Here is a 24,998-nt window from a genome sequence, read left to right as displayed (position 1 = left end):
GTGAATATTCCATGTGCATTTAGCAAGATGGTATGTTCTGGGGTCGTTGGGTGCAGTGTTGTCTATGTCAGACTGAGTTTAATTATCATGTTAAGTCCCCAGTTAGGTAAAAAACCAAAAAGATTAAGTCATTGAGAAATCAAAGGTTGATTGACTAGACCTTGAATTTAGCTTGTATAAATATGAATTTGTGTTTTTGGGCGATGAGGTGGGGCTATTCTCTCTAAATGGATACAGTCTTGAGAATGGTTCTCTGCTCAATAGACATTTTCTTTTAAAGTATGTTTACATTTTACATATTATTGCGTATCTGCTATGCACATTCATAGATCACAGAATTCTACTCTCGAGACTTTGGGTGTCTGTGTTTGTGCTTTAAGAGATGTAAGGACAGAAGGATGCTGTGCGCTGTTTTTGGTTTAGAAAAAATCACTGCACATGGCCAGGATAGGAAGTGTGATTGCAAACCTAACTGACACACACAATGTCAGCTGCCACACTGGAGGTGAAGCTATGTCCATTTACTTAAAATTTTATATATTTGCTTCATATCAGAACTTTTAAAGCCATGCATTAAAATAATTTCAGGAATATGAAATGCAAAAAACAAAAGAGGAAGAATTTCTCAAGTTATTTGATAGATGGAAGGAAGAAGAAAAGGAGAAACTGGTTGGCGAAATGGAAAAAGTCAAGGAAATGTTTATGAAGGAGTTTAAAGAATTGACTTCCAAGAATTCAGCATTAGAATATGTAAGTATTAAGCCAAAAAGTCCTCATAATATTGGTAGAGTTGTTGCCTTGAGAGGTGGTGTTAGAATGGCAGATCTAGAAATTACTTCATTGTGCCCAGACACCCCTCTTCCTGAGAGTGGTGAGGGAGCCCGAGACATACAGAAGACAGAGCAAGTCAGTGAAGTTGTGTTTGAGAGTGGGAGCTTTGGTCCCAAACGCATGTGCAAAACACTTGGTACATTTGAGGGGCACCTGGCTGGCTCAGTCACTGGCACATGGACTCTTGATCTCAGAGTTGTGAGCTCGAGCTCCACATTGGGGGGAGGGATTACTTAAAAATAAAATTTTTTTTTCTTAAAGATTTTATGTATTTGTTAGAGAGAGAGAGAGAGTGGGGCACCTGGGTGGCTCAGTTGTTAAGTATCTGCCTTCGGCTCAGGTCATGATCCCAGGGTCCTGGGATCGAGCCCCACATTGGGCTTCCTGCTCAGCAGGAAGCCTGCTTCTCCCTCTCCCACTCCCCCTGCTTGTGTTCCCTTTCTCTCCATGTCTCTGTCTGTAAAATAAATAAATAAAATCTTTAAAAAAAAAAAAAAAGAGAGAGTTGAAGTAGGGGGAGTGGAAGAGCAAAGAGAGAAGTAGGGTCCCTGCTAATAAGCAAGGAACCCCATGTGGGACTTAATCCCAGGACCCTGGGGTCATGACCTGAGCCGAAGGCAGATGCTGAACTGACTGAGCCAATCAGGTGTCCCAAAAGTTAAAAGAAATCTTAAAAAAAGAACACTTCATACATTTAGTACCTTTGGTCAGATCATAGAACAGGGTCTCTCTTTTCTTAGCCAGTGAAGTTTAGATAGCCATAAACCATAAACCCTTCCATGAGTTTTGAATCTTTCAAAGTTCCAAAGGAACTTTCTGGAAAGGCTGATACAGGTCACCATTGTGGAAGCCAACCCAGAAAGACAGAAGTAGAACCTCTTACCAGTTCCCTTCCAGATCTCCAGCCTGGTCAGTGAGGAGGATAGGAGGTCTGAACAAGCAGGATGTGGCTAAATGAGCCTTCATCCCCTGTGGGAGCGACCTTGGTGCACACTGCCCTGGTCACACGCATAGACAGAGACACGCCTTGCTGGCCTGGGACCTCAAACTCTGTGACAGTGGCCATTGCCTTCCAGGATGGGCAGCTCAGTCATGAGTCTCCCTTGGGGAAAGGAAACAAGATCCTTGAGCTCCCTCTAGGGGACAAGCTTTGTAAACTAAAATGGAGGGGTATTTTTGGAATATGGCTAAGGAGGGCCTTCTTTAAAAACACCTTGAGGGGCGCCTGGGTGGCTCAGTGGGTTAAAGCCTCTGCTTTCGGCTCAGGTCATGGTCCCAGGGTTCTGAGATCGAGCCCCGCATCGGGCTCTCTGCTCCGCGGGGAGCCTGCTTCCTCCTCTCTCTCTGCCTGCCTCTCTGCCTACTTATGATTTCTGTCTGTCAAATAAATAAATAAAAATCTTTAAAAAAATAAAAAATAAAAAAAATAAAAACACCTTGAACTTTTGCACGGAGGTTGGCAAACCACAACCTGTGAGCCGAGTCTGGCATACCACCCACTTTTGTACAGCCAGCGAGCTAAGAAAGGTTTTAATATTTCTAGGTGGTTGAAAAGAGTCATAAGAATATTTCATGACAAAAATTACATGAAGTTCCCATTTCCCTGTCCACAAATAAAGTTTTATTGGCACCCAACCACATGTGTTCCTTTACATTTTGTCCCTGGTGCTTTTGTGCAGGGCCTGTAGAGCTGGGTGGTCATGACCAAGACCTTGCGTGTCTCCCGAAGCCAGAATACTGTCTGGCTCATTACAGAAAAATCCTGCCGGCCCCGTCATATCTTTATAAAGCAGATGGGGCAACATGCTAACAATTGAAGTGGGTGTTCATTATACTGTTCTTTCCATTTTTCTCTAAGTTGTAATTTGCAATTTTCAAAGCTGAAGGGAGATAAATGTGGATGGCACATTGTGTCTTTTTTTTGGAGGGCTTCCTTCAGGCAACTTCCCGTTGATCAGCTGTTTTTGGCTGTTGCTGGTCCTGAGCGTCAGAGCACTGAGACAGTCATTTCTCTGTCCGTGGTTTCTTCTCCCACCCGTGCCCCAGGGGCCTCTCCTGCAATCCATACTGTGGCTCAAAGCGGGGTGCCACATCACCCACTGGTGGATTGCACTACCAACCTGTTTAAGACTGCCTTCTCAGGGACGCCTGGGTGGCTCAGTCGGTTAAGCGTCTGACTCATGATTTCGGTGCAGGTCATGATCTCAGGGTTGTGAGATCGAGTCCTGCGTTGGACCCCACTGGGCACAGTGGGGCCTGCTTAAGAATCTTTCTCTTGGGGCGCCTGGGTGGCTCAGTGGGTTAAGCCGCTGTCTTTGGCTCAGGTCATGATCTCAGGGTCCTGGGATCGAGTCCCGCATCGGGCTCTCTGCTCAGCAGGTAGCCTGCTTCCCTCTCTCTCTCTGCCTGCCTCTCTGCCTACTTGTGATCTCTCTCTGTCAAATAAATAAATAAAATCTTTAAAAAAAAAAAAAAAGAATCTTTCTCTTCTACCCCCCCCAAAAAAGAAAAAACTGGCTTCTCACATCTGCATCAAGGCCAGACTCATTTTTTTTCCCTTGTGATAAACTACCAGTTAAGAGTTCTTTTGCCTGGCAGTCCCTCCATGGTCCTGCCCCCAGGAGAATAGTGGATTGGGACTTTGCCCAACGTGGGACTTTTATTTTTACCACTCCTACTTTTTTTGGGTAAAAAACAGCTTTATTGAGATTTAGCTTATAGACCATAAAACTCACCTACTTAAAGTGTACAGTTGGGTGGTTTCTAGTATGTTCCCAGAGTTGTGCAGCCATACTCACAATCCTTTCAGAGTACCTCATCACTCCCGGGGAGCAAGCCTGTGCCCACTGGCCCTCCCTCCCGCGAGCCCCTGGCGACCACACGTCTACTTCCTGCCTCTGCAGATCTGCCGCTTCTGAGCGTTTCCTATGAATTGAAACATGTAACGTGAGGTTTTGTGAGCAGCTGCTCCCCGTTAGTGCCATGTTTTCAAGCCTCATCCACGTCGTGAGGAAGGGACGTCTCTGTCCCACTGGGTCATGCCTTTGTCATTGCCACCTGATGTCCCACTGCACGTGTGTCCCATTTCTTCTGCCTGTTCATCAGGTGACCACATGGAGGTGTTTGCCGTTTTCAGCTATGGCTGGTTTTTAATATTATTTATAATCTTCCCTTTTTAGAGTAGTGACACAAAAATTGAGCACAGAGTACAGAAAGTGTCTTAGAAATCCTCCTTGCCTACCCCGGTACACAGTTGTCCTTACGACTGGCATCCTAAGCGAGTATGGCCCATTTGTTGAGTTGAGGAACCCGTACTGATAGAGACTGATAGAGTGGTAGTAGCCAAACTCCGTACCTCAGTCCAACTTCTTGAGCTTTTAGCTGATGCCCCTTTCTGTTCCAGGATCCTATCCGGGATGCTGCCTGATATGTAGTTATCCCGTCCCCTTGGGCTCCTGTCTGGGATAGTGTCTCTGACTTGTTTTCGGTGACCTGGACAATTTTGAGGAGTACTTGTCCGTAGGACCCCCTCCACGGGAATTTATCCCAGAGTCCTCTCATGCCTACACTGGGCTTATGGGTTTGAGGGACAAAATCCTCAGAGCTAAACTACAGTTTTCATCACATCAGACCAGAGAGAGAATACTCCCTTCATGATATGTGATTGCTGGTGTTGACCTTGGTCACCTGGCTGAGGTAGTGTCTGTCAGGTTCCTCCGATGAAAAGTCACCCCCGTGCCCCGTTTCCTGCTGTACTGTTTGAAAAGGAGTTGCTGTGTTCAGCCCAGAGTTAGGCAGGGAAGCTGTGCTCCCCGCCCTTTGATTTTTTTCAGTTAGCATGTTACCTTCTGTGACTTTTCTGGGAGTTTTTACCGCTGGTGACCTGGGGAATAACATAACAAGCGAAAGACAGAATTAAAAACCCCATGTCCCTCATGGATTCATGGGCGCAGCTGCTGAATGAGGCTGGCCTTGGCACCCAGTTATCGTGAGAACCAGCTGCCCCCAGTTCCTCTGTTCCTGGAGCCGTTATGTGCGCATCAGAAAATGTAAGACCCATGGTATAAGATTAGAAAGTTGGCTTTTTCCTTTCCCTTTTCCACCCCATACACTTTCTGTTGGAAAACTGGAAAGCAGTGGCGAGAACACTGGAAAACCATCAGGTGAGAGAAGTAGGAGAAGCACAGGGAGCCTCTAGTAGGACAGTCAGATTTCACAGTGGCTCCATTGTTCCCCAGTTTCACTCTCTGTTTCCATCTTACAAAAGTACAAACATCCGGGGCGCCTGGGTGGCTCAGTGGGTTAAAGCCTCTGCCTTTGACTCAGGTCATGATCCCAGAGTCCTGGGATCGAGCCCCACATCGGGCTCTCAGCTCAGCAGGGAGCCTGCTTCCTCCTTTTTCTCTCTGCCTGCCTGTCTGCCTACTTGTGATCTCTGTCTGTCAAATAAATAAATAAAATCTTTAAAAAAAAAAAAAGTACAAACATCCATACCAGTCGGTTTATATCCTATTTTCTAGCAACTGTCAGAAATCCAGAAGTCCAACATGCAGATCAAGTCCAACATAGGCACGTTAAAGGATGCACATGAATTTAAAGAAGAACGTCCTCAGTATCCCCAAGATTTCCAAAATGTGATGCAGTTTCTTGACAGTCAGGTATGTACCCGTGGGCAGTCACTGCCGGAGGGCCTGATTTTAATTAGTGAAGCAGTTTATAGCAAGCCTTACCTACAGAAAAGGGATTTGTCTGTCAGTGGCCACGAAGCTGACTCTTTTCTTCTTGTCTCCGGATACCTAGTAACAGGTGTTCATTAGATGCTTGTTGATTGACTAATCGATGTAGATCTAGAACAGTTGGCAAAATTGTTGCCTTTTTTGCTAACATGGTAACACCCTGAATTGTCTGGGATTACCTTAAGAGTTTATTTTTCATATTTCAGACGTAGGTCTCACTTTGAAAAGGCACAGAAAGACACGCTGAAGCACTAACTTTATTTCTAGAGCTTAAATACAAGGCTATGTTGGTGTACTGACAGTCTTTTTCATTTATCAAACTTAATTATAGTGGCCCTCCGTAACCAGCTTGGCAATTGTGGTCATATGAGTTTAGGGGAACATTGGTTTTTTTTTTTTTTACCGGGAAGTAAATAGAGATCCAAGTTTATGAATTCAGAATTTTATTAAAAAAACAAACAAACACAAACAAACAGTAACATTTTTAAAAAAGGAAGTGTATTTTTGAAATACAGACGACTGCTCCTGTTGCGTACTTTGCCGCCCATGTCTTGCCTCCCTCCCTGCAGTCCACCTTCCGTCCTACAGCCAGGCTGACCACGTCACTGTCCTGTCTTATCCTTCCAAGTCTGGAATCCTTAACCAGTAGTCAGAGTCCCTGAGGATCTGGACCCTGCGCCATCCCCCACTGTTCTTGGCTTTACCTTGAAGGTCCCCGCTGCACCAGACATGAGAGCTCATGGCTCCCCAAACACAGCTATCTGGGTTTTGCTTTGGCCCTTGTGACTTTCTCTGTCATGCCCTTCTCGGAGTTTCAGGATCTCTGGCTGACTCCTTCAGCTGGGGTGATACCTCTTCCAGAATGTTCTCCTGGATTCTGGGTGATTGCCTGACTGTAGCCCCAGGCGGGACCTGCTCACATACACATTGTGGGGGGACTCTCCGTTGTTAAGTTGGCTTTCCTCCGGTGCAGGGCAGAACGTGTCCCCTAGTCCTCCCTTCGCGGGCCATGGCAGTGAGGTCCCTGGGACATGGTAGGGGACCAGGAATCGTGTCCCCTACTAAGCCATTGATAGTTGCTCCCCACCAGCTGGTCTCAGGAATTGAAGGACCCAGTTATGAAATCCCAAGATCCTGCCTACATTTCTCGTTTCCTTCTTGTGGGCTCTGGTGTTAGATCAGAACCGCAGCCCTCAGAAACATCGGTGTGGCCTCTTAGCTCCTCACGCTGGCACAGGAGCGCATATTCTTGAAAAGAATATTTTTTTGGAGCACAGCCATGCCCACTCGTGTATTACTGATGGATGTTCTCCTACTGCTAGTAGTAAAGATCGAGTCATGTGACCCCCAGAGCCTAAAATATGTCCTATTATCCTCTTGGCAGAAAACGTGTACGGATCCCTGTCATAGACTTTAAGATTAAAATCAAGTGCAAATGTGTTTAAACATTTTTGAGTATTTGTAGTTTAAAAAAAAAAAAACCTGCTAACATGTTTCCAAGGGGGTAACTGGGTTCCATAGGACCCACCAAAAACTTCCATTTCAAGTGGATTTTACTGCTGCAGCTGCACGTGAATGCCTCTGGTTTTCCTGTGTCGTAGGAAAGCAAGTGGACCGCCCGAGTTCAAGCTCTTCATCAAGAACACAAGAAAGAGAAGGGTCGGGTAAGACTAAGAAGGCAATGGTCTGTCAGTGGGTCATTTTTGAAAAGAATATATGTATTATTTCTCTACAACAGAGGTAGTATTTGTCCGCTTCATAGACTTTGTGGAGAAATGTATGACAAAATTTAAAGTTGCTTATAATTCAGGGCACCTGGATGGCTCAGTCAGTTAAGCATCTGCCTCCGGCTTTGATCATGATCTCAGGGTTCTGGGATCAAGCCCTGCACAGGGCTGGTGGGGGCGGGGGAGTCTGCCTCTCCCTCTCTCTCTGCTTCTCCCCCTGGTCGTTTTTTTTTTTTTTTTTCCTCTCTCTCAAATAAATCTTTTTAAAAATAAAATTACTTAAAATTCGATAACCACTGCCACGAATTTGTTATAATTTTTCTCAGTCTGTGTTCTATGAGGTAAATACTGTGTTTCTGTAATACGGAAACCCATACACATAGTCTTACAAATCTTGAATCGTGCCTCATAACTGTATGTGCTTTTTGCTTAATATATCACAAACATTCTCCGGTTTTAAAATGGTCATCAAAATCGTGGTTTTTTTAGGCTGGAGAAGGCTCTTATGGATGTTTCATAAGTTATTTAGTGATTCCTTCCTTGTTGAACACATCGTTTCTGACTTTTCCACCTTGTAGGATAGCCGTCTCGATGCTCTTTAAGAAAAGCGGGGATTGCGCCTGTTAAAATCATTTTAATGAAAACACTTTGATGATAACACTGCTTTTCAGCCGAGAGCGCCACAGATCTAAGTGTGAAAGTGTTCACGCTGGTGCAGAAAACCTAAAGTACTTTCATTTGAGATTTTAGGATAGGAAAACTTCTGTTTCTTTTTTCACTCTGTATGTATTTTGTAGCCCTTTGTGTCCCCTGTGTCTTAGCCCCTTTGGCTGCTATGACAAAATACGGTAGACCAGGTCGCTGACAAAGAACAGGCATGTATTTCTCAGAGTCTGGGGCTCTAGGGATCTAGCGGAGAGTTGGTGTGGTAAGGGTGTGGCTGTGTGTGGGCGTAAGGCTCCTGTTATTTCTCTAGCCTAAACCACCCTCTGAGCTGCGGAGGGGCTAGCCAGCTTTGGACCTGGTATCTCCCGGCCTCCGGAGTTTAACCGGTCTCAGATGGTGTGTTTCCCTTTGTCCAGTGGCATCCTGGTTGGGGCGATCCTGTGCCCTCCGTGAGCCCCATCTGTCCCTCCGTGAGCCCCATCTGTCCCTCCGTGAGCCCCATCTGTCCCTCCGTGAGCCCCATCTGTCCCTCCGTGAGCCCCATCTGTCCCTCCGTGAGCCCCATCTGTCCCTCCGTGCCCAGCTCCCAGCCGTCAGCAGGGCCTCCCACATGTCTCGTATCTGTGTTCTGCCCATTTCATTTCCATTGCTCTTCCCTCCCACCGAGCCCCTGCCCTTTCTAAAAGGACCCCGTAACTGGTGTCCCAGTTCCAACCTACCCCTTTCCCAGTTTGCTCTCCGGAGAGCAGACGAGTCCTTCTGGCAGCTGGCCATCCCGATCTTGACTCCGGACCTAACTCTTTCTGACTGCAATAGCCTTCTGGTCACTTCGAGAACATGCCGGCCTTTTTCTCTCTCCACCAGGGGTTTTGCTGCTGAGGCGTCCTTCCATTTGCTCTCCACGTGCCTGGCTCCTTCCCTCTCTTTGAGTGCTTTGCGGGTGACGCACATTACCAGCGGCTGGTTATCTCACAGTATCCACGTCACCCGGGTGCCTGTCTGGGTCCTGTGCTCGGGGTCTCACAGCTGCATTCGGGGTGTCCGACCGGCTGTGTTCTCATCCAAGGCTCAGGATCAAACCAAGTCTGGGCAGGTTATTGGCAACATGTGGCTCCTTCAGGCTCACCATAGGAGCAGGACCCTTAGCTCCACAGCTCAGTACCCGGCTGTTGACTTGGTGATGGCCAGCAGGGGAGGGGCTGGCCTGAATGAGACCTGCCCACGCAGGACGATCTTTCTTTTCCTGAACTCAGTGTCAGTGGACAAGGGACTTCAGTTCCATCTGTCGAGTCCCTTGTGCACGCTTGTTATATTGTATTGTTGGAGCACGTCTTTGATCCCACCCAACCCATGTCTTGGTCTGCACACGCTGGTGGCTTTAAACAACGGACATTTCTTTCTTACTGCTCTGGAGGCTGGGAAGTGGCACGGTCAAGGTGCTGGCCAGTTCACCTCCTGGTGAGATCCCTGTGGCCGATGGCTGTCCTCTGTGTCTTCACAGGCAGGGAGAGAAGGAAAGCTCACACCCTGGTTTCTTCTAAGAGCACTAATTCCATCATGAGGACCCTACCCTAATTCATCCAAACCTAATCACTCCCCAAAGGCCCCGCCTCCTAAAACCACCACGTAGGGGATTAGGGCTTCAAGCTCTGAATTTGGTGGAGAGGGGCACAAACACTCAGTTCGTTAACTCCGCCAAGGGAAAGGGATTATACAGGGCATGCATTCTGGGGGTGCAAACTTAAGGGCCATGTAGAATCCTGTCTGCCACAGCCCCTTCTGCCCTTGGCTTCCAAGTCACCTGTCGTGTAAGTAGGTAGCCACCTCCCTCACTGGTCCCACCACATGGTCTCATGTGGTTCTTTGATGATGTGTTCACTCGCTTACTGTGTGTCTCTCCAGCCGGATCCCTAGCCCCGTGAGGAAGGGGCTCTGCGTATTTCGTTCTCTGTTGTATTTTGGGTACGACTAAAGGACCCAAAATGTGATTGGCGTTCATTAAATATTTGCGGAACCCATGTGGAGGGTGGCTAGTCGGCCGCCAAGGGGAGCGTTCAGCCTTGCTTTTCTGGGTGGAGAAATGCTGCCTGCAGCGTCTGGAAGAGCCGGGTTCAAAGAGCCGTCTGTGGGGTTGACTGCGGGTTTGAACCTGGGTCCTCCTGAACTCGGGGTCCTGCTTGTCAGCCTTGTCGCGTTGCCCCTCTGTCAGGCACTGAGCCAGCTTGCGAGGGGAGCAGGCAGTGACAACTCAGAGCCGTTGCTTTTCTGGGGCAACGTAGCGTCCCTTGGAGAGGTTCTAAGGTATTAGTTCCGAACGTGGGACAGGCTTCACACGACCAGTGGCTCTTTGCCAGACACACCCCAGCTCCACTGCCCAGGATCCCGATTCGGTCTCTGGTGGGGCGTGTGTATTGCGGGGGGTGGGGGGCAGCAGATCCCCGATGATTTCCACGGTTTGAACCACCGTCCTTACCGTCTGAAGTTCTACCCTAATCCTTCAAGGCGTCTTCTAGCATTGGTACTTAGGGACAGAATTTGGGCTTCCGGATGAATAGGGCTTGGTGTTCAGTTCTTGCTCCTTTAAAGCCTCGGGTGTCCCAGACCGGCGTGGGAACTGTCGGTCCAGTGGCCCTCTGGCAGGAACAGAATGCAAGTGGCCGATCTGCACGCTTGGCCACCGCAAGTCCTGACGGAAGGACGGCCCGGTGGTGGCTTGGTGGAGGAGGGAGAGGCCTTCCCTGGTTCTGAGTGAGGCGCCCCGTTCCCCTTGTCTTGGGGGTGTGGGCGTTTCGTGCTGCCGCTAGGCTACGCTGCTCCATCGTTTGCTGGTTTTGTTCGCTCTGAAGCTGCTTTCTTCTTCCTTAATTTCTCTTAAACCCGAACAGAGGGGAGAATTCAATCAGGTTTGGTAATCTCTGCCTGAGACCTAACTATTAATTATTCCACATGATTGCTGCCTACTGGTCCTACAATGCACATATTGTGTTTCTCTGTTTAAGGGAAGTTGCGTTTGCCAACTTTTTATTGCTTTACCGAGGTTCCTGGCAATCTTTTTCTTTTTTTTTAAATAACATTGGTAGGAGTTCAAAGGGAGTCACAGATAAATGATGGGATGCCCTGTGGTCACCTAACAGGGAGAGGGCAGAGTCCTGTGCTCTGGCCGAGAGAAAGAGCAGGGACTTGAAAGGACAGGAGGTCACAAGAAATGGGCTCAAGGGCCACAAACTCTTGGAAATAATTTCTGGCTATTCCCGGCTTAGAGGATCATCTTCCTCTCTCTGCAAACTCCTTTCTTTGCTTTTCTGGTCAGTTCTCGAGTCCAGTACCAAAATGTTGCCGTCCCTTAGTGTTTTCTGTGTCCCTTTCCTCTGGGGGATCTGGACTGACTTCTCGATCCTAAACCTCCACCCTAAGCCCTGGACATTTTCAGAGGCTTTTCCTTCTGTTTTCCAGCTAAGTGTTTTTCAAACTGCTTTGGGGCCCTCTTCCCATGGTCTATAAAAATGTAGAGAAGGTTCTTAACAGTGTTCTCCTGGGGGAGATTCTTGGCATGCTGTAGGTTATGAAAGGTTCTTTTTATTTTAATTTTAATTTTTTTAAAGATTTTATTCATTTATTTGAGAGAGAGAGAGAGAGAGCAAGCGAGCACCAGCCCAGAGAGGCAGGCAGAGGGAGAGGGAGAGGCAGACTCCCCACTGACCAGGGAGCCCCACGTGAGACTCGATCCCAGGACCCTGGGATCACAACCCGAGTCGAAGGCAGACTGAGCCACCCAGGAACCCCTTTGGCGACTTATTTCTTAAGGCCTGGAGGACTTCTTGATTGTTTGCAAGTACTGTTTACTAAGATGTTCATGCCTTAGTCACTAAATTTGAGAGCAGTAATTTTTGAAGCCAGACAGGAAAGATCCGGTCTGGGCTCCTCCCCTCCAACCACCGTCTGAGTTCGGACCATCTGCTTTACGCTCTCTGGACCTGAGTCCCCCCCATCTGTACTGTGGAGTCAAAACGTGCATCCGTAAGGTTGTGGTGTGGACACAACAGGGTGAAGTGCTTGGTGAGGGTTTGTTGGGAAGAACCGAACAAGGTGGGCGGGGCTGTCTGGCCCACTGTCTCCACTCACCACCTGCCCTGCTTGGTCTGCACATGGCCTCCACTTCCAGGCCCCAGGCTGGGACTGTCCTTAGCTCCAGTGACCCAGGTTTTTCCACTTTGTGTAAGCGACTCCTGAAATTGTTCTAAGAATCTTTGCCTAAATCACTGAAAACAAATCGTTCTTGAATTTTTTTTCCTACATGCAGTACATGATCTTTTCTGACACGAGTCTCTGAAGACGGATCTGTCTATGAATCTGGATCTTTCTGTTCTCTACATCCCTCCCCCCCACCTCCTTCCACCTTCTTTTTCTCCAAGAAGGATTTATTGAGGTTGTACTTAGTCACCGGACTTAAAAGTAATGAAGGTGGGCTCTCTGTGCACCTGAGGGGCCCCTCAGTGGGAGCGCCCCAATGCTGGATCAGTGCTCATCCCGGCGGTGTGTCCTGTGCTGTGCTCAAGTGCACGCAGCCGTTCACCTTCTCAGTGCTGTGTCTTGGGTCACGAGCTCCCCGGGAGCACAAGTGAAGCCCTCGTACAGCTGAGGCTTTGGTACATGGTTACCAAAGATGTATTGGGCCACTTGAAGTGCACAGATAATCTGAGACCAGCAAAGAACACGGGGTGCGTGCGTACAGATGGCGGGATGGAGCCATTGCACATGCGGTTTGCAGATGGACGCCTTAATTGTTTTTTTTCCAGCTCTTGTCACATATAGAGAAACTTCGGACCTCCATGATAGACGATCTCAATGCAAGTAATGTTTTCTACAAGAAAAGGATAGAAGAGCTAGGGCAGAGACTCCAGGAACAGAACGAACTGATTATCACACAGAGACAACAGGTATTTTTGGCTCCATAGTGGCACTGTTTTTCTCCAAGCAGTGCAATTTATTGAAGAACATTCTGTTTTATTTTAGGGCACTTGTAAGTTGGATAAGATAAAGGAGGTAGAATATTTTCTTCCCTGTGGTGGTTTGTAAAAGTAAATCCAATAAGATAATTTTTCCAAGGTATTTTTTTCTTTAAACTGTGAAGAGCAAAAATTTGTTCTATTAGAATTTAGAATAAACTTGAAGGTAGAGAAGAATTTCTTTTTAAGATTACTTTGAGAAGCAGCCCAGTCCAAAGGCTACTTTTATACAGTCTTTGCCTTTTATCTTTAAAATCCATCTGTCCTCTGTCTTTGGAGGAGTTCATGAAAAGGTTAATTTGCTAAATACAGTATCTGTCCGTCACCCAGTATGTCCCCATCTGGTTTCAAACTTGTATCACTAAAAAAAAGCCAAAAAGCCAAAAAACAAAAAACGGTTTTTCTTTGCAGATTAAAGAGTTTACCAGTAAACCATTAAACAGCATCAGTGAGCCCAAAGGTAAGTGGACTGGGATCCCAGTGTTGGAGGTGAGGCGGCTCCCTCAGAAGAATGTGGGGCCCCTGGGAGCTTCCGGGCACCAACGTGGCATTCCAGTGGTGATTTTAATTTGAGAAATCTGTCACCTCGACCCAGAGAGTTGAATTTTTAAATACCTTGACTATCACTGAATGGTCTCACCTAGGTTTTATCAGAATATTGTTAGGCACAAAGTCCATGCTTAGTAACCATACCTCTGGACTGATGTGCGGTGGCAGTGGGGGGGGGGGGGGGGTGGTGACCGCTGAAAGCACCAGGTCTGGAGACGACGGGGCTCAGTGAAGCTCTGTGAGTTCTGCCTCCGTTTCCTCAGCTGTGGAGTTGGAGCACTCAGAGTAACCACATCACAGGCTTCTTATGAGGATGAAATGGGGGAACATGTATAAAAGGCACATTTGAGCACTCATGGGGATGCGCTATTGTGAACGACCCTGGCCTCAGTTACTCTAAGGTATTGTAGGAGCTGGTTGCTGGCTTGTCATCTGAGGCACTTGGGGGTTAAAAGTTTGTTCTAGGCACAGTGGGGGCACTTCCAGCCTACTGACTGTGGCGGCAACAGCCACCCGTCTCCTCTCCCGAGTCTCCTCTCCCTCAGGAGCGAGTCTAGAAGGGAAGCTGCACCCGGAAGTGCATGCAGGGTCTCCCAGTAACGCCCACAGCTCACCTTTGCCTGGACCCCTCTCAGCTAACAGAAGCCTTGGCTCCTGCTCATCTCAGGTCATTAAAGGATCCTCATCTACTTGAGGGGCACTGGCTGGGGCTTGGTAATGGCTGTCTCAGCTGGATCTCCTCCTTGTCTCTAGGGGCCCCCTCAGGGGGTTCAATGACCTACATACTTGGTTCCTTCTTGTTTTGAGATAAAGGTTTGGGAAGGGCCGAGGTTCCCTGTAACTTCTCTTCGAAACTGTGAGAGTTCAGGTAGTAAGCAAGAGCTGGTAATTACTCAGCATGAATACTTGAGAGATAATTTTAGGAAAAAGTTTTATAAGGATTTATGTTAAACGTCCTTTACTCAGTTGGGTGAGTCACCATATGTTGGTAAATTTTGTTTATTTTTTTTCTGGGGGAAAAGATTAGGATAGGCGCTGACAAAATATAACCCATAGCTTGTGATTTGGGTCATTAATTTTTTTTTTTTTTTTTAATTTCAGGGAATCCTTTAATCTGGCAAACTTTCGAATCTAAGCCAACTGCCCCAGCTGTACCTAGTAAGTTTCTACAAAAGGCTCAGGATTCTAAAGATATTTTTGAAATGCTAAACCAATAGACAACTTACTATTTTTAGAGCCTTGCCTTCGAAAACCAGTGTGGTTGGAGATTACATGATGATCTATTTTGATTCCTGGCTTTGACCTAGATCTAAAAACCCAGCACTGTAAATATCCTTGTGGTTTTGTGGCGATTTTGGTTAGCCGTACCTATTATGTCTCAGTTCACCTAATCAAGGGACAACTATAAATTCTTCGGCATTGCTTCAGTTTGTACTTGCGGGTTTCCCAAGGCGTCACGCTGTGTGACGACGTGACCTTGTGGTGGCTGCCACATTTCAGCATCACTGAGACTCAGGGTTGCAAGCTTTGACCCGATGTTCTGTCAGCCGCTCGCCTGAGATGGACTCAGCATGTCTGTCTCTTGGAGCCGTCAGGATTTGGCTATAATCCACAGACATCATCTGGACAGTGTCAAAATGGATAGATTGTTTCCCTAATAATGGTTAAATAGTTGAGATATTTTTATTATTTTATGATTCCATTCAGGAAAGTGGAAGGTTGGAGGAAACTAGGGAGCAGATGGTCCTGGGCAGGAGAGGATGTGTGTGTGAATGGGGATCCGAGTACCAGGGGAGGGTCCAGGCCGAGGCTGGGCCCTGAGTGACGGGACCATTCATATCGGCCCAGGACTGCAACGATGAAAGGGCCTTGGTGAGCAGATTTGGGAATTTGGCACAACTGATTAGAAAATGTTAATGATTTTAAAACTGCTCAGTCTTCTCCAGAGCTTCTGGAGACCTCTTTTTTTTTTTTTTTTTTTAAGATTTGTTTATGAGAGAAAGAGAGCAGGGGGTGGGCAGAAGGATAAGGATAGAGAATTCTCAAGCAGACTCCTTGCTGAGTGAGGAGCCCGATGCGGGGACTATGAGATCCCTGAGATCATGACCCAAACTGAAATCAAGAGCCAGACGCTTTACCGACTGACCCACCAAGGCACCCGATTTCTGGAGGCCTCTTCATGTCGCTTCTGGAAGCTGAAGAGGTTAAAATGTGCTGAGGAGGGAAGGGAAGTTTAGTCCCAAGAGTAGGTCTAAAGGAATAGTAGAAGCTGGGCTTATATCTCATGGGAAAAAAATACATTTCACAGAAGGATGGGAAGGTTAAAAGGCATTAAATTGCTCTTGTTCATACCTTAATTAGACTCAGCACAATATTGGAACAATATTGGGTTCCAATAAAACTTTATTTACAAAGACAAGTGGTGGGCTAATATGTCCATGGGTTATACTTTTGCAAACCTCGGTCTAGATGATGTAAGTTGCAAATGGCTTTGAGGGTCTTACATTTCCAGAATAGCTAGCAACTTACACACAGGAGCTGAACACCTTTGCCGGTGATCATCGTAAAGACAAAAATGTATGCCTATAGAGGAAGCTGAGGTTTGTGACCAGTAGTTTTCAGAGTAGGAGTAGAATTAAAGATCTATCGTAACAAGCTAGTGAAAGCGAAAACTAACAAATACATGGTCCGGAGAGGAACCATGACACGAGTGTTCACACCAGCATCATTCATAACATCCGAAAAGTGGATGCAACCCACATTTCCATCAGCTAAGGAGTGGATGTATAAGATGTGGTCTGATCATACAGTGGAATATTTGGCCATAAAACTGCATACTGGGGACACCTGGGTGGCTTAGACGGTTAAGTGTCTGCCTTCCGCTCAGGTCATGACACCAGGGTCCTGGGACCGAGCCCCGCATCAGGCTCCCTGCTCAGCGGGGAGCCTCCTTCTCTGCCTGCAGCTCCTGTGTGTGTGCTCGCTCTCTTTCTCTCTTTCGCAAATAAATCAAATCTTAAAAAATGAGTAAAACTGCATGCTGAGGCTGTTGTGGATGAACTTTGAAAACCGTGATGTTAAGTGAAAGAAGCCAGTCACAAAGGTCCACAAAGTATGAATCCATTCTGTATGAAATGTACAGAATAGGCAAATCCATAGAGACAGAAAGTAGATCGGTGGTTGCCAGGGTCCATTGGCGGGGCAGACGTGGGGAGTCACGGCTAATGGGTGATTTTAGCGCGTGTGATGACAAGTTCTAGAATTTGGTAGTGGTTATGGTTGCACCACTCTTATTATACTAATTGTATTCTTAAAGTTGTATATTTTATATTGAATTATATATTTTAAAGGAGCAAATTATATTTTAATAAAGCTGTTAAAGAGCATTGGTTTAGGTTAGCTGCTAATTGTCATTTGAAACATTCGTCCCTTACAATCTGTGTGTAACTTGACTGATTTGAGGAGGACTCGATCATCGTGAAGTTGAGATGCTCATGTTTTCGTTATGGAAGGCTGTGAGCTTTTTCTCTTTCTGCTGTTTCAGTGAGTGCCTCGGCCGTACAGACTGTGGATGCTAAATCAGGTCTCACCATGGCCCACGGTAAGTTTCAGCCAAGTCTCAGCATTTTATGTGCAGTTTCTGCCCTGAGTCAGAGAACTGATTAACCACAAGTGCTTCTGTGGGGTAACTATGCAAAACAGAAGACGTTTTAGTGAGTGCAGAGAAGTTAATAATACTGCTGTCTTCATGGGTCACTTTATCATAAACGTATATACCTACCAAAGTCATAAAGTAAAAAATGTGTTTGTTGCTAGACTCACAAGCAGAGATTTTAATGTTGAGCGGTACTTTGATTGTGTATGATTTTGGGTGGAGAGCGATAGGTGTTGGGCAAGAAGGTGATTTTCTACTAGACCAGCCAACCAGCACATGCCACAAGGCATACCTGACTGTTTTTATAACTTTCAGTGCGGCAGCAAGTCACCTTTTTTAAACAAACAGTTTCAGTGATTGGTTGGAAAAATCTAGAAAAGACATGTGATTGAAACCAAAGGGAAAACTGGGAGCCTCAGGAGGAAACCACTGCCAGGTATTAGTTCCTGGACCAGGGTGCAAGGGTGATAATTGTTAATTATGTGATCCAGCCAATAGTGTGAATATTGGTCACCATATTTTATTTTTATAATGTTAAGGCACTTACAGTTTTTGCAAGTATGTTTTTAGTCCATTTTTTGCCTACAGTCTGCTGTATAAGTACTGAATTAAAAGATGGGAGGGGGACCAAGTTTTTTCTTTCTTACCTATAAATGCTTCTGGAATGTAAATGATTACTTCATTCCATTTTGCTTTTTAGCCTTTGAGTTAGACTTAAATCAATGGTCAGTCAAGTCAGACTTTGTGTGTTCAGAAATATTTTTCACATTAGCATGGCCTTCTGTACCCATCCTTTTTGTTCACTGAACACTCATGAAGATGCCCCTTACTTTTTCTCCTGAGGTCATTTCAGGCAGGTCAGTACCCCTAAACATGTGTTCACACTGCGTAATGCGTAAACTCCCCACCTCCTGGGTGTTAGTATTTATAGGTGTTTAGGACATGCAGGTGTCCTCCTTCTCGACCAGCAACAGAGGTAAAATATGTGTGGGACCTATGTAAATTTGCTTTAATACTGAATAGACAAGAAAAATCCCCTGGCAAGTACTCCCTAGTCGTATTCTTTATGTCAGGTCAAAAACCTCTCTCTTGCCTTCCTTTTCAGGGTTGAGTTTTCTAACACATTGCTGGCCACTTCTCTGTACTTCAGTTGTTAGAGTTTCTTTTTCTGTTTCTTGCTACTCTGTTGTCATTAGCCTTTTGTGTGACAGTATTATTAGAGGACTACATTTTCTTTGCTTCCTATTGTTGGCACCCAATAAAGAACTCCTATAGTAGGTATATTTAGCCGTCTGGAGTTGATTCAAGAGTCCTGACAAATCCATCAGTTTCCAAGCACTGTGTTCTCTATGGACTTTGCCCTGATTGGAGCTGGGCTGCGTGAACCAGCCATGCCCCCTTACTGGCATCTGCTGGGATTAAAATGCTAGTTTTAAATGCCAGCCAGACCTGGCATGAGGCCTGCAGCCTTTGGATGGGGATCTGAGCTGATCTGTGAGCATCTCAATGGACGGGAGCAAGGAGGAGGCTTGTATGGGGCCCACTGACCTGCCCCCCCCCCACAGAGCCAATGGCAGTGACCCCATCTGTAGGGGGTGGGGGCAGGGAGACAGGAGAGCAGGGAGCCTTATCCTGTATTGCATAACATTATTTAGCCCGATTACCTCTCAGTCTTTCCTGTTGTTCCTTCTAGAGCTCGATGAAGCTCTTTACGATGAAAAATGTCATGATTACTCACTGTCTTCGGTTGGGTTCCCTGGGGAACAGGCTCTGAGGTGGAGATTTGCAGGCAGGAGGTCTGTTGGGCAGTGATCTTGGACAACCCCTGTGAGAGAAGCCAGAGCGGCTGGGAAGGGACCAAAGCCTGGACTCAGTGTGGTGGGGGCCTCTGCTGATCTCACCGGGAGCTGGAAAGCTGGCATGGGCTCTTCAGAGCTGTCCTGCATGGAGCCATCAGTTACCAGATGTGGGCTGCCCCAGGGAGGGGTCAAGGGTGTAGTCTGCTCCTTTCCACTGAGACAAAGCAAAAAGTAGAAGCCAAAGGTCAGAAGAAAGCACTAGAAGGGAACGAGTGGTGCAGATGAATTATTTGGCTGAGCATAGGGTAGCAGAAGAGATCTGAGGAAAGCCTGGCTGGTTGAGACGGTTCGCAGTGAGCCCCGGGTGGCAGCCTCTAGACGCTCGGGCCATCCTTGGGCAGGATGTAGCCGCTGAGAGGCTGGGCATGGCCAGGCTGGAGGCCGGGGCTTGGGGAAGCTCAGCCCAACCAGAATGTACTCCAAGAACTGAACCAGACAGACCAGCTGGGGATCGAGGAGGGGGTCTCTGTGAGACTCTTCACCTAGGAACTGGGGATGAGGTTTTGAGACAAGAGGGGGCAGACATACCGGCTGTTCCGTGGAACTGTTGGAAAGGTGTAGGTGCAGGTGATTCGGGCAAGGGCGAGGGAAGGGTCAAGACCACCATGAGCTCACGAGACAGTGCCATTTAGAGAAATCCGGAAGACAGACCCAGAAACTGCCAGTAGGAAGGCCACGGTTTCGTGGCCAAGGGCCTGGACTGTGAAGGGAGGCAAGCAGTCTGGATTCACAGGTGACTCATGGAGCCATAGGTCTGAGTTTCCTTGCCTACTGAATGGCACGAACAGGAATGGCTGCTTCAACGGGCTGTGGTAAGGTCAGATGAAGCGTGCCTTTGGAACCAGAGCCAGTGAGCGAGCACGCTGGCCAGTGTTAGCTTCGGGGGTCAGGCTGACAAAGTCCGGCACAGCCAGCGTGTGCCAGAGAGAGCTGGTAGAGACCTGGGAGTTCATCTTCTGGAGGTAATGGTAGGAAACTGACATAAGGATTTTTCTGGAAGCCTCTGGAGAGTTCAGAGGAGAGAGACTCAGGTCTTCCAGTACGTCAGCTCAGCCTGGATATCTCAACGTAAGACAAGAGCTGGGTCATTTGGAGGCTGGGCCCGTGGCTTAGAAAGCATGAGAACGGCAGGCCCTTCACTCCACATTGGACATCAGTCTGCTGGATTAGAGCTGGGGCCTGGTGGCCTTCTTAGCCTGTATAGTAGAAGCCCAGGTTCCCCACCCCCCAGAAGCCCACCTTCTGCCCACCAGCACCAAAGGTCACAATTTTGAAGCTTTGTCTCCACTCAAGAGAAGTAAGTCCTAGGACTGTCCTTACAATGATAACAAAGATGCATACGATGGTTTGGGGAGATTTTATAGAGCTTTTCCTCATAACTTTATTTTTGTCACTTTCCATAAAGGGCAACAAAATATAAATCATGTGACTTTTAAAAAACTGAAAATAGCTATCCTCCTAAACTCCCTACTTTTAGCAGTTCAGACAAGTAAGTAGGCTATTTGTATAACTTGACTTTTTAATTGTTTAAATTTTTTATTGAGATATAATTGAACCATAACATATTAGCTCAGGTGTGTAGCACAATGATTCCATATTTATATATATCGTGAAATGATCACCACAGGATCTGTGCATGGATAGAATTAAATGCTTCTTTGTGCGATCATGTTCATGTTTCAAAATTGAGTGGGGCTATTTCCTAATAAGCCATGCTCCAAACGTTCACTGGAAAGCAGTATAAAATGCTTTTCTCCCACTCAGTGTTAGATTGACTAGGTTGCTAACAAGCTAGAAGAGGCTCTTTACGTGTACTTAAATATAATATATATTTATGTATTTGTGTATACCTGTGTGTGTGTGTGTGTGTGTGTGTGTGTGTGTGTGTGTGTGTGTTTGTAGAGGCCTAAAACACAGTATCAGAAATACACTTTGGCAAATTAAAAGCTTAACTTCCAAGTAGGAGGTGTTAAGTCTAAGCTAATGCTTGCAAAGCACGTAGATTTGTGCCCGACAAGCTGGTGGGCGCTCAGTAATTATTGGCCATGACTACCCTCGCTGGTTGCCTACTCTGGGGTGTGGTGTGGAATGAAATGGCCTTCACCTTGTAGGCGCAGGGGGAGAGCTCCCTGGGGAGGTGCCCTGTGGCACTCTCCAGGCTGAAGGTGAGTGAAACACGCCCTTGCTGGCTAGACTTCCGGTTGCATTTTATCCCAGTGTCTGAAGCCTGATTTCCTGACCCTCCAAACCTGACCTTCCCCAAGAAGGAACTTCCCTTCTCTTAATGGGATGGGGCTTGGCTTTATCCGTGCTGCCCACGGGTTTCCTTTGAGCCCCAGTCATGTTACCTGGGAAGTCACTGAGAGGCCTTACTCCCCGACCTCCACCCCCCCAGGGCACTGTTCTGGGGTGGGATTGAGAACAGCTCCTCTTCACGTGTTATCTGTCCACAGCCTCACCCTGGTGGCTTTCTGGGAGCGGAAGCAGGTGTGAATCGTGGTTTGGGGACACAGAGGTGTCTAAGAATGGGTTCCTCATCCTGCTGCTGACCCTGGGTTGACCTGTTCTCTCACCATCCTGGTCCTCCCACCTGAAGACCTTGGGGCTAGTGAGAAGTGGGGATCCCAGGGCCTCGGGCATTTCGTCATGTTTTTATCTTTGGGAATTGAAATAGCTTCATTAATTTTCTCTTTAGCCACCTCATCAAAATATTTTCTAAGGAAGGTATTTTTTGGGGGGAGATAAGTGAAGAAGACCTTTTGCAGTTGTGTCCTTGTGTCTTAAAAGAATCCCGTCAGGCACGAGGTTGCTGAGTGAGAAACGATGTAATTACCTGAAAATGTAATTTCCTGGGGGGGGGGAATGAATTAATGGAAAATACACAGAAAGAGCAGATACCATGAAAAAGGGACCAGATTTAACTGACCGCCTCCATATTTCTTCCCAGCAAATTCTGCTGTTTTAGGCATGATTAAAATACCGTGAAACTATATCTTTCAAAGTTGTTTGAAAGGAAACTAATTTTACTTTGCTGTTTGTCCTGTTTGTACTATTCTTATTTTTCCTTGTTAATAGAGCAGGCATTCTCATCGCACATACTGGAAACCATAGAAGAGCTTTCAGAGGAAGAAAAAGGTAACCAAGGGCTCACTCAGGGTTTCTACCTGCATAGATTCTGTTGAGATGCTAAAACCCAAACCTTGAAACTGATGATCCAGTGGTTTTTGTCACACCAATTAGGGAAGACAATTAGGTTTGGTGATGACGTTCTCAATCCATCCGTAGTATTCTACTATCTTATTCCTTTAATATGCTGTTACATTTTCCCCTGCTTTACTGTATTCTTAGCATGTGACTAAGATCTTCCTGTGTTAGGGAACTTGGGGAAAAAACCGAAGTCTTTATGTCAATGCAGATATTTTCTGGTCAGAGGGCAAGTCAACACAAATGCATTGTGCGCCAGATGAGACAAAAATATTCCTAGCACAGGAGTTCTTTCTCATACCCTGAATCTGTGAAATGAGAGGGTGAGCTGCCCATTTCCATGTTATTTTAATAGCAAGAAAAGCATGTTTAAGCTCCCAATGTAGAATATTTGTAGGCAGAATGTCTTAAAAAAATAAAAGATATATTTATTATGGAGAGCAAGCACACACATGGTCGATGGGGGGAGAGGGAGAGAGAGAATCTTAAGCAGGGTCCATGCCCAGTGCAGAGCCTGATGCAGGGGCTCGGTCCCACAACCCTGAGATCATGACCTGAACTCAAATCAAGAGTCAGAGGCGTAACCGACTAAGCCACCCAAGGGACCCCTGGATAATGTCTTTATGGTGAAATTTGGGAACAGTTCAAGGTTTGGGGAGATAATTAAAGTCATTGTGGCTTATTCATTTTATTCAGCAGCTCTCAAAATTATTTCCTGTCAATTAATCTTTGAAGTTTATGAAAATCATTGCACATTATGTAGAGTATTTCCTGATGCCAGACTTGTAGATCCTGAAACAATTATACTTGAATCTGTTTACCATCATTTTCTCCTTAACAATGATAAGGCTTGACACCCTATATTATCTCTTTAGGAGAAAGCAAATTGTTAATATTTATATGAACTCGGGTTTTACCCTTTGTGTTAGGAAGAGAATTAAAAATGATACATTCCGATTTGTAAATTCTTAATATTTGTTATAACTTCTGTGTTCTCTAGACGACTTTTTCCAAATTATTTTTTTAAGATTTTATTTATTTATTTGTCAGAGAGAGAGAGAGCACAAACAGGGAGAGCGGCAGGCAGAGGGAGAAGCAGGCTCCCCACTGAGCAGGAAGCCCAATATGGGACTCGATACCAGGACCCTGGGGTCATGACGTGAGCTGAAGGCGGATGCTTGACTGAGCCACCCAGGCATCCCTTCCCCAATTTTTTTTTTAAGATTATTTATTTACTTATTTGACAGATCACAAGTAGGCAGAGAGGCAGGCAGGGCGGGGGGGTGGGGGGCGGTGGGAAGCAAGCTCCCCACTGAGCAGAGATCCCGATGTAGGGCTCGATCCCAGGACCCTGGGATCATGATGTGAGCCAAAGGCAGATGCTTGACTAACTGAGCCTCCCAGGCATCCCTTCCCAAATTATTATTAACAGGGCTACAAATCGAGACGTGACTCAGGCACGTCCATTTTATCTGTGCGATGTTTATTTTCTATTCGCTTTCAAGTAATGTGCTTTTCCCCTCCTGCATGTTATTTATTGATGTCTGGAACACCAAATATCTTATTTTCAGCAGAATCCATGAAATGCGCCAGGAGGTTATACAGAGTCTCAAGTTCATACTCATTAAAAAAAAAAAAAAAAAAAAAACCAAGTCTGTTAGATTCCTAGAGACCGTCCTCACTCGGTCCACTTTCGCCCCTTGGGGCCCCCACTTAGACCCACGAGATCCTTCTGCCTGTGTTGCAGAATTCTTCTCCCCAGTCCGCATAAGGTGTGAGTTTGGGATCACTGTCAGCAAACGCCCTCATTTGTTGTTGCCACATGCAGGGAGCCAGACTGGGAAAGAAAATAACCTTTGCCGCCCTCCATGTGTTTAGACACAGCTCTAGTGGGACAGAGCCGAGGGCCGAAGCCAGACAGGTCTGAGTCCCCAGCACGCTGTTACAGAAGCCAGTGACCACATGAATCCTTCAGGAACTCCGTGAAGTCAGCAAGCCACTAGCGCATAAAGTGCCATCAGAAAATTCCTCGGTGGGGCTAACATCTTACAGATGATGCCTGTACAGCTGGATTTGGGTGGTGGTGTGCACAGCACGGGGGCTGTTACCCAGAAGCGTACATGACCATTTCTGCATCCTTAACACTTTTGACAATCCTGGAGAGGCGTATTTGATCTTGCTGTTCTATAGGCTGTTAGAATGTGGGCCAGGAGGGGTCTCAGAGGCCATTTCGTTGTTCAGGAACTCGAAACGCAGGGAGGATGGGCAGCGTGCTCCAAGTTGTTGAGCTTTATTAGTGACAGGGCTGGAACTCAAGCCCAGGTTTCCAGCTTTCCACAGTTTACCGCAAAGAACAAAGGGGACAGAGGCAGGCTGGTCCAGGACCTGGGGGGGCGGGGGTTGGAGCAGTGTCTTTACCTCTCTGGTTTTCGCATTCTCACGTGAAAAATGAGAAGACTGATTGCTAGATTTTGACGTCCCTTCTGACTCAGAAATTGTTTGTTGGTGTTTGTTTTTCACTCTTTGGTTTGCGCTGTAACTATGTGTTCACCAAAACTGGTACGTTGCTCGTCTGCTAGAAATGGTCATTTGTGTGGGCTGCTGTATGTTGGGCCACCTGCCTGGGAAAGCGTTGTCTTACGGATCTTGGTGAGCAGTGCGTGCTTTGATTAAAATCTTCCGCTGTGATTGGCTTTCCAGCGATGAATTCCACCTTTACATTAAAAACTTCATTATTTTCTCCTGTCCACTCTACATTCTTTCTC

General features: G+C 46.6%; 1 protein-coding gene across 3 annotated transcripts in view; it reads left to right on the top strand.

Annotated features, from left to right (window-relative positions):
- DZIP1 (DAZ interacting zinc finger protein 1) overlaps positions 1-24,998 on the top strand; it is a 50,686-nt gene that overhangs the window by 14,629 nt on the left and 11,059 nt on the right. For 2 of the 3 annotated variants that reach the window (XM_045978317.1, XM_045978316.1), the window contains 8 exons: positions 589-750; positions 5,352-5,489; positions 7,169-7,231; positions 12,757-12,897; positions 13,378-13,426; positions 14,617-14,673; positions 17,060-17,116; positions 22,105-22,164. In XM_045978317.1, coding sequence (XP_045834273.1) covers positions 589-750; positions 5,352-5,489; positions 7,169-7,231; positions 12,757-12,897; positions 13,378-13,426; positions 14,617-14,673; positions 17,060-17,116; positions 22,105-22,164 — 727 coding nt within the window. The remainder of the gene's footprint in view (positions 1-588; positions 751-5,351; positions 5,490-7,168; positions 7,232-12,756; positions 12,898-13,377; positions 13,427-14,616; positions 14,674-17,059; positions 17,117-22,104; positions 22,165-24,998) is intronic. The other variant, XM_045978318.1, reaches the window with a different exon arrangement.

Source organism: Meles meles, chromosome 14, assembly GCF_922984935.1.
Source record: "Meles meles chromosome 14, mMelMel3.1 paternal haplotype, whole genome shotgun sequence".
In the NCBI taxonomy this organism is placed as follows: Eukaryota; Metazoa; Chordata; class Mammalia; order Carnivora; family Mustelidae; genus Meles; species Meles meles.
This window is presented reverse-complemented; position numbering and strand designations above follow the sequence as displayed.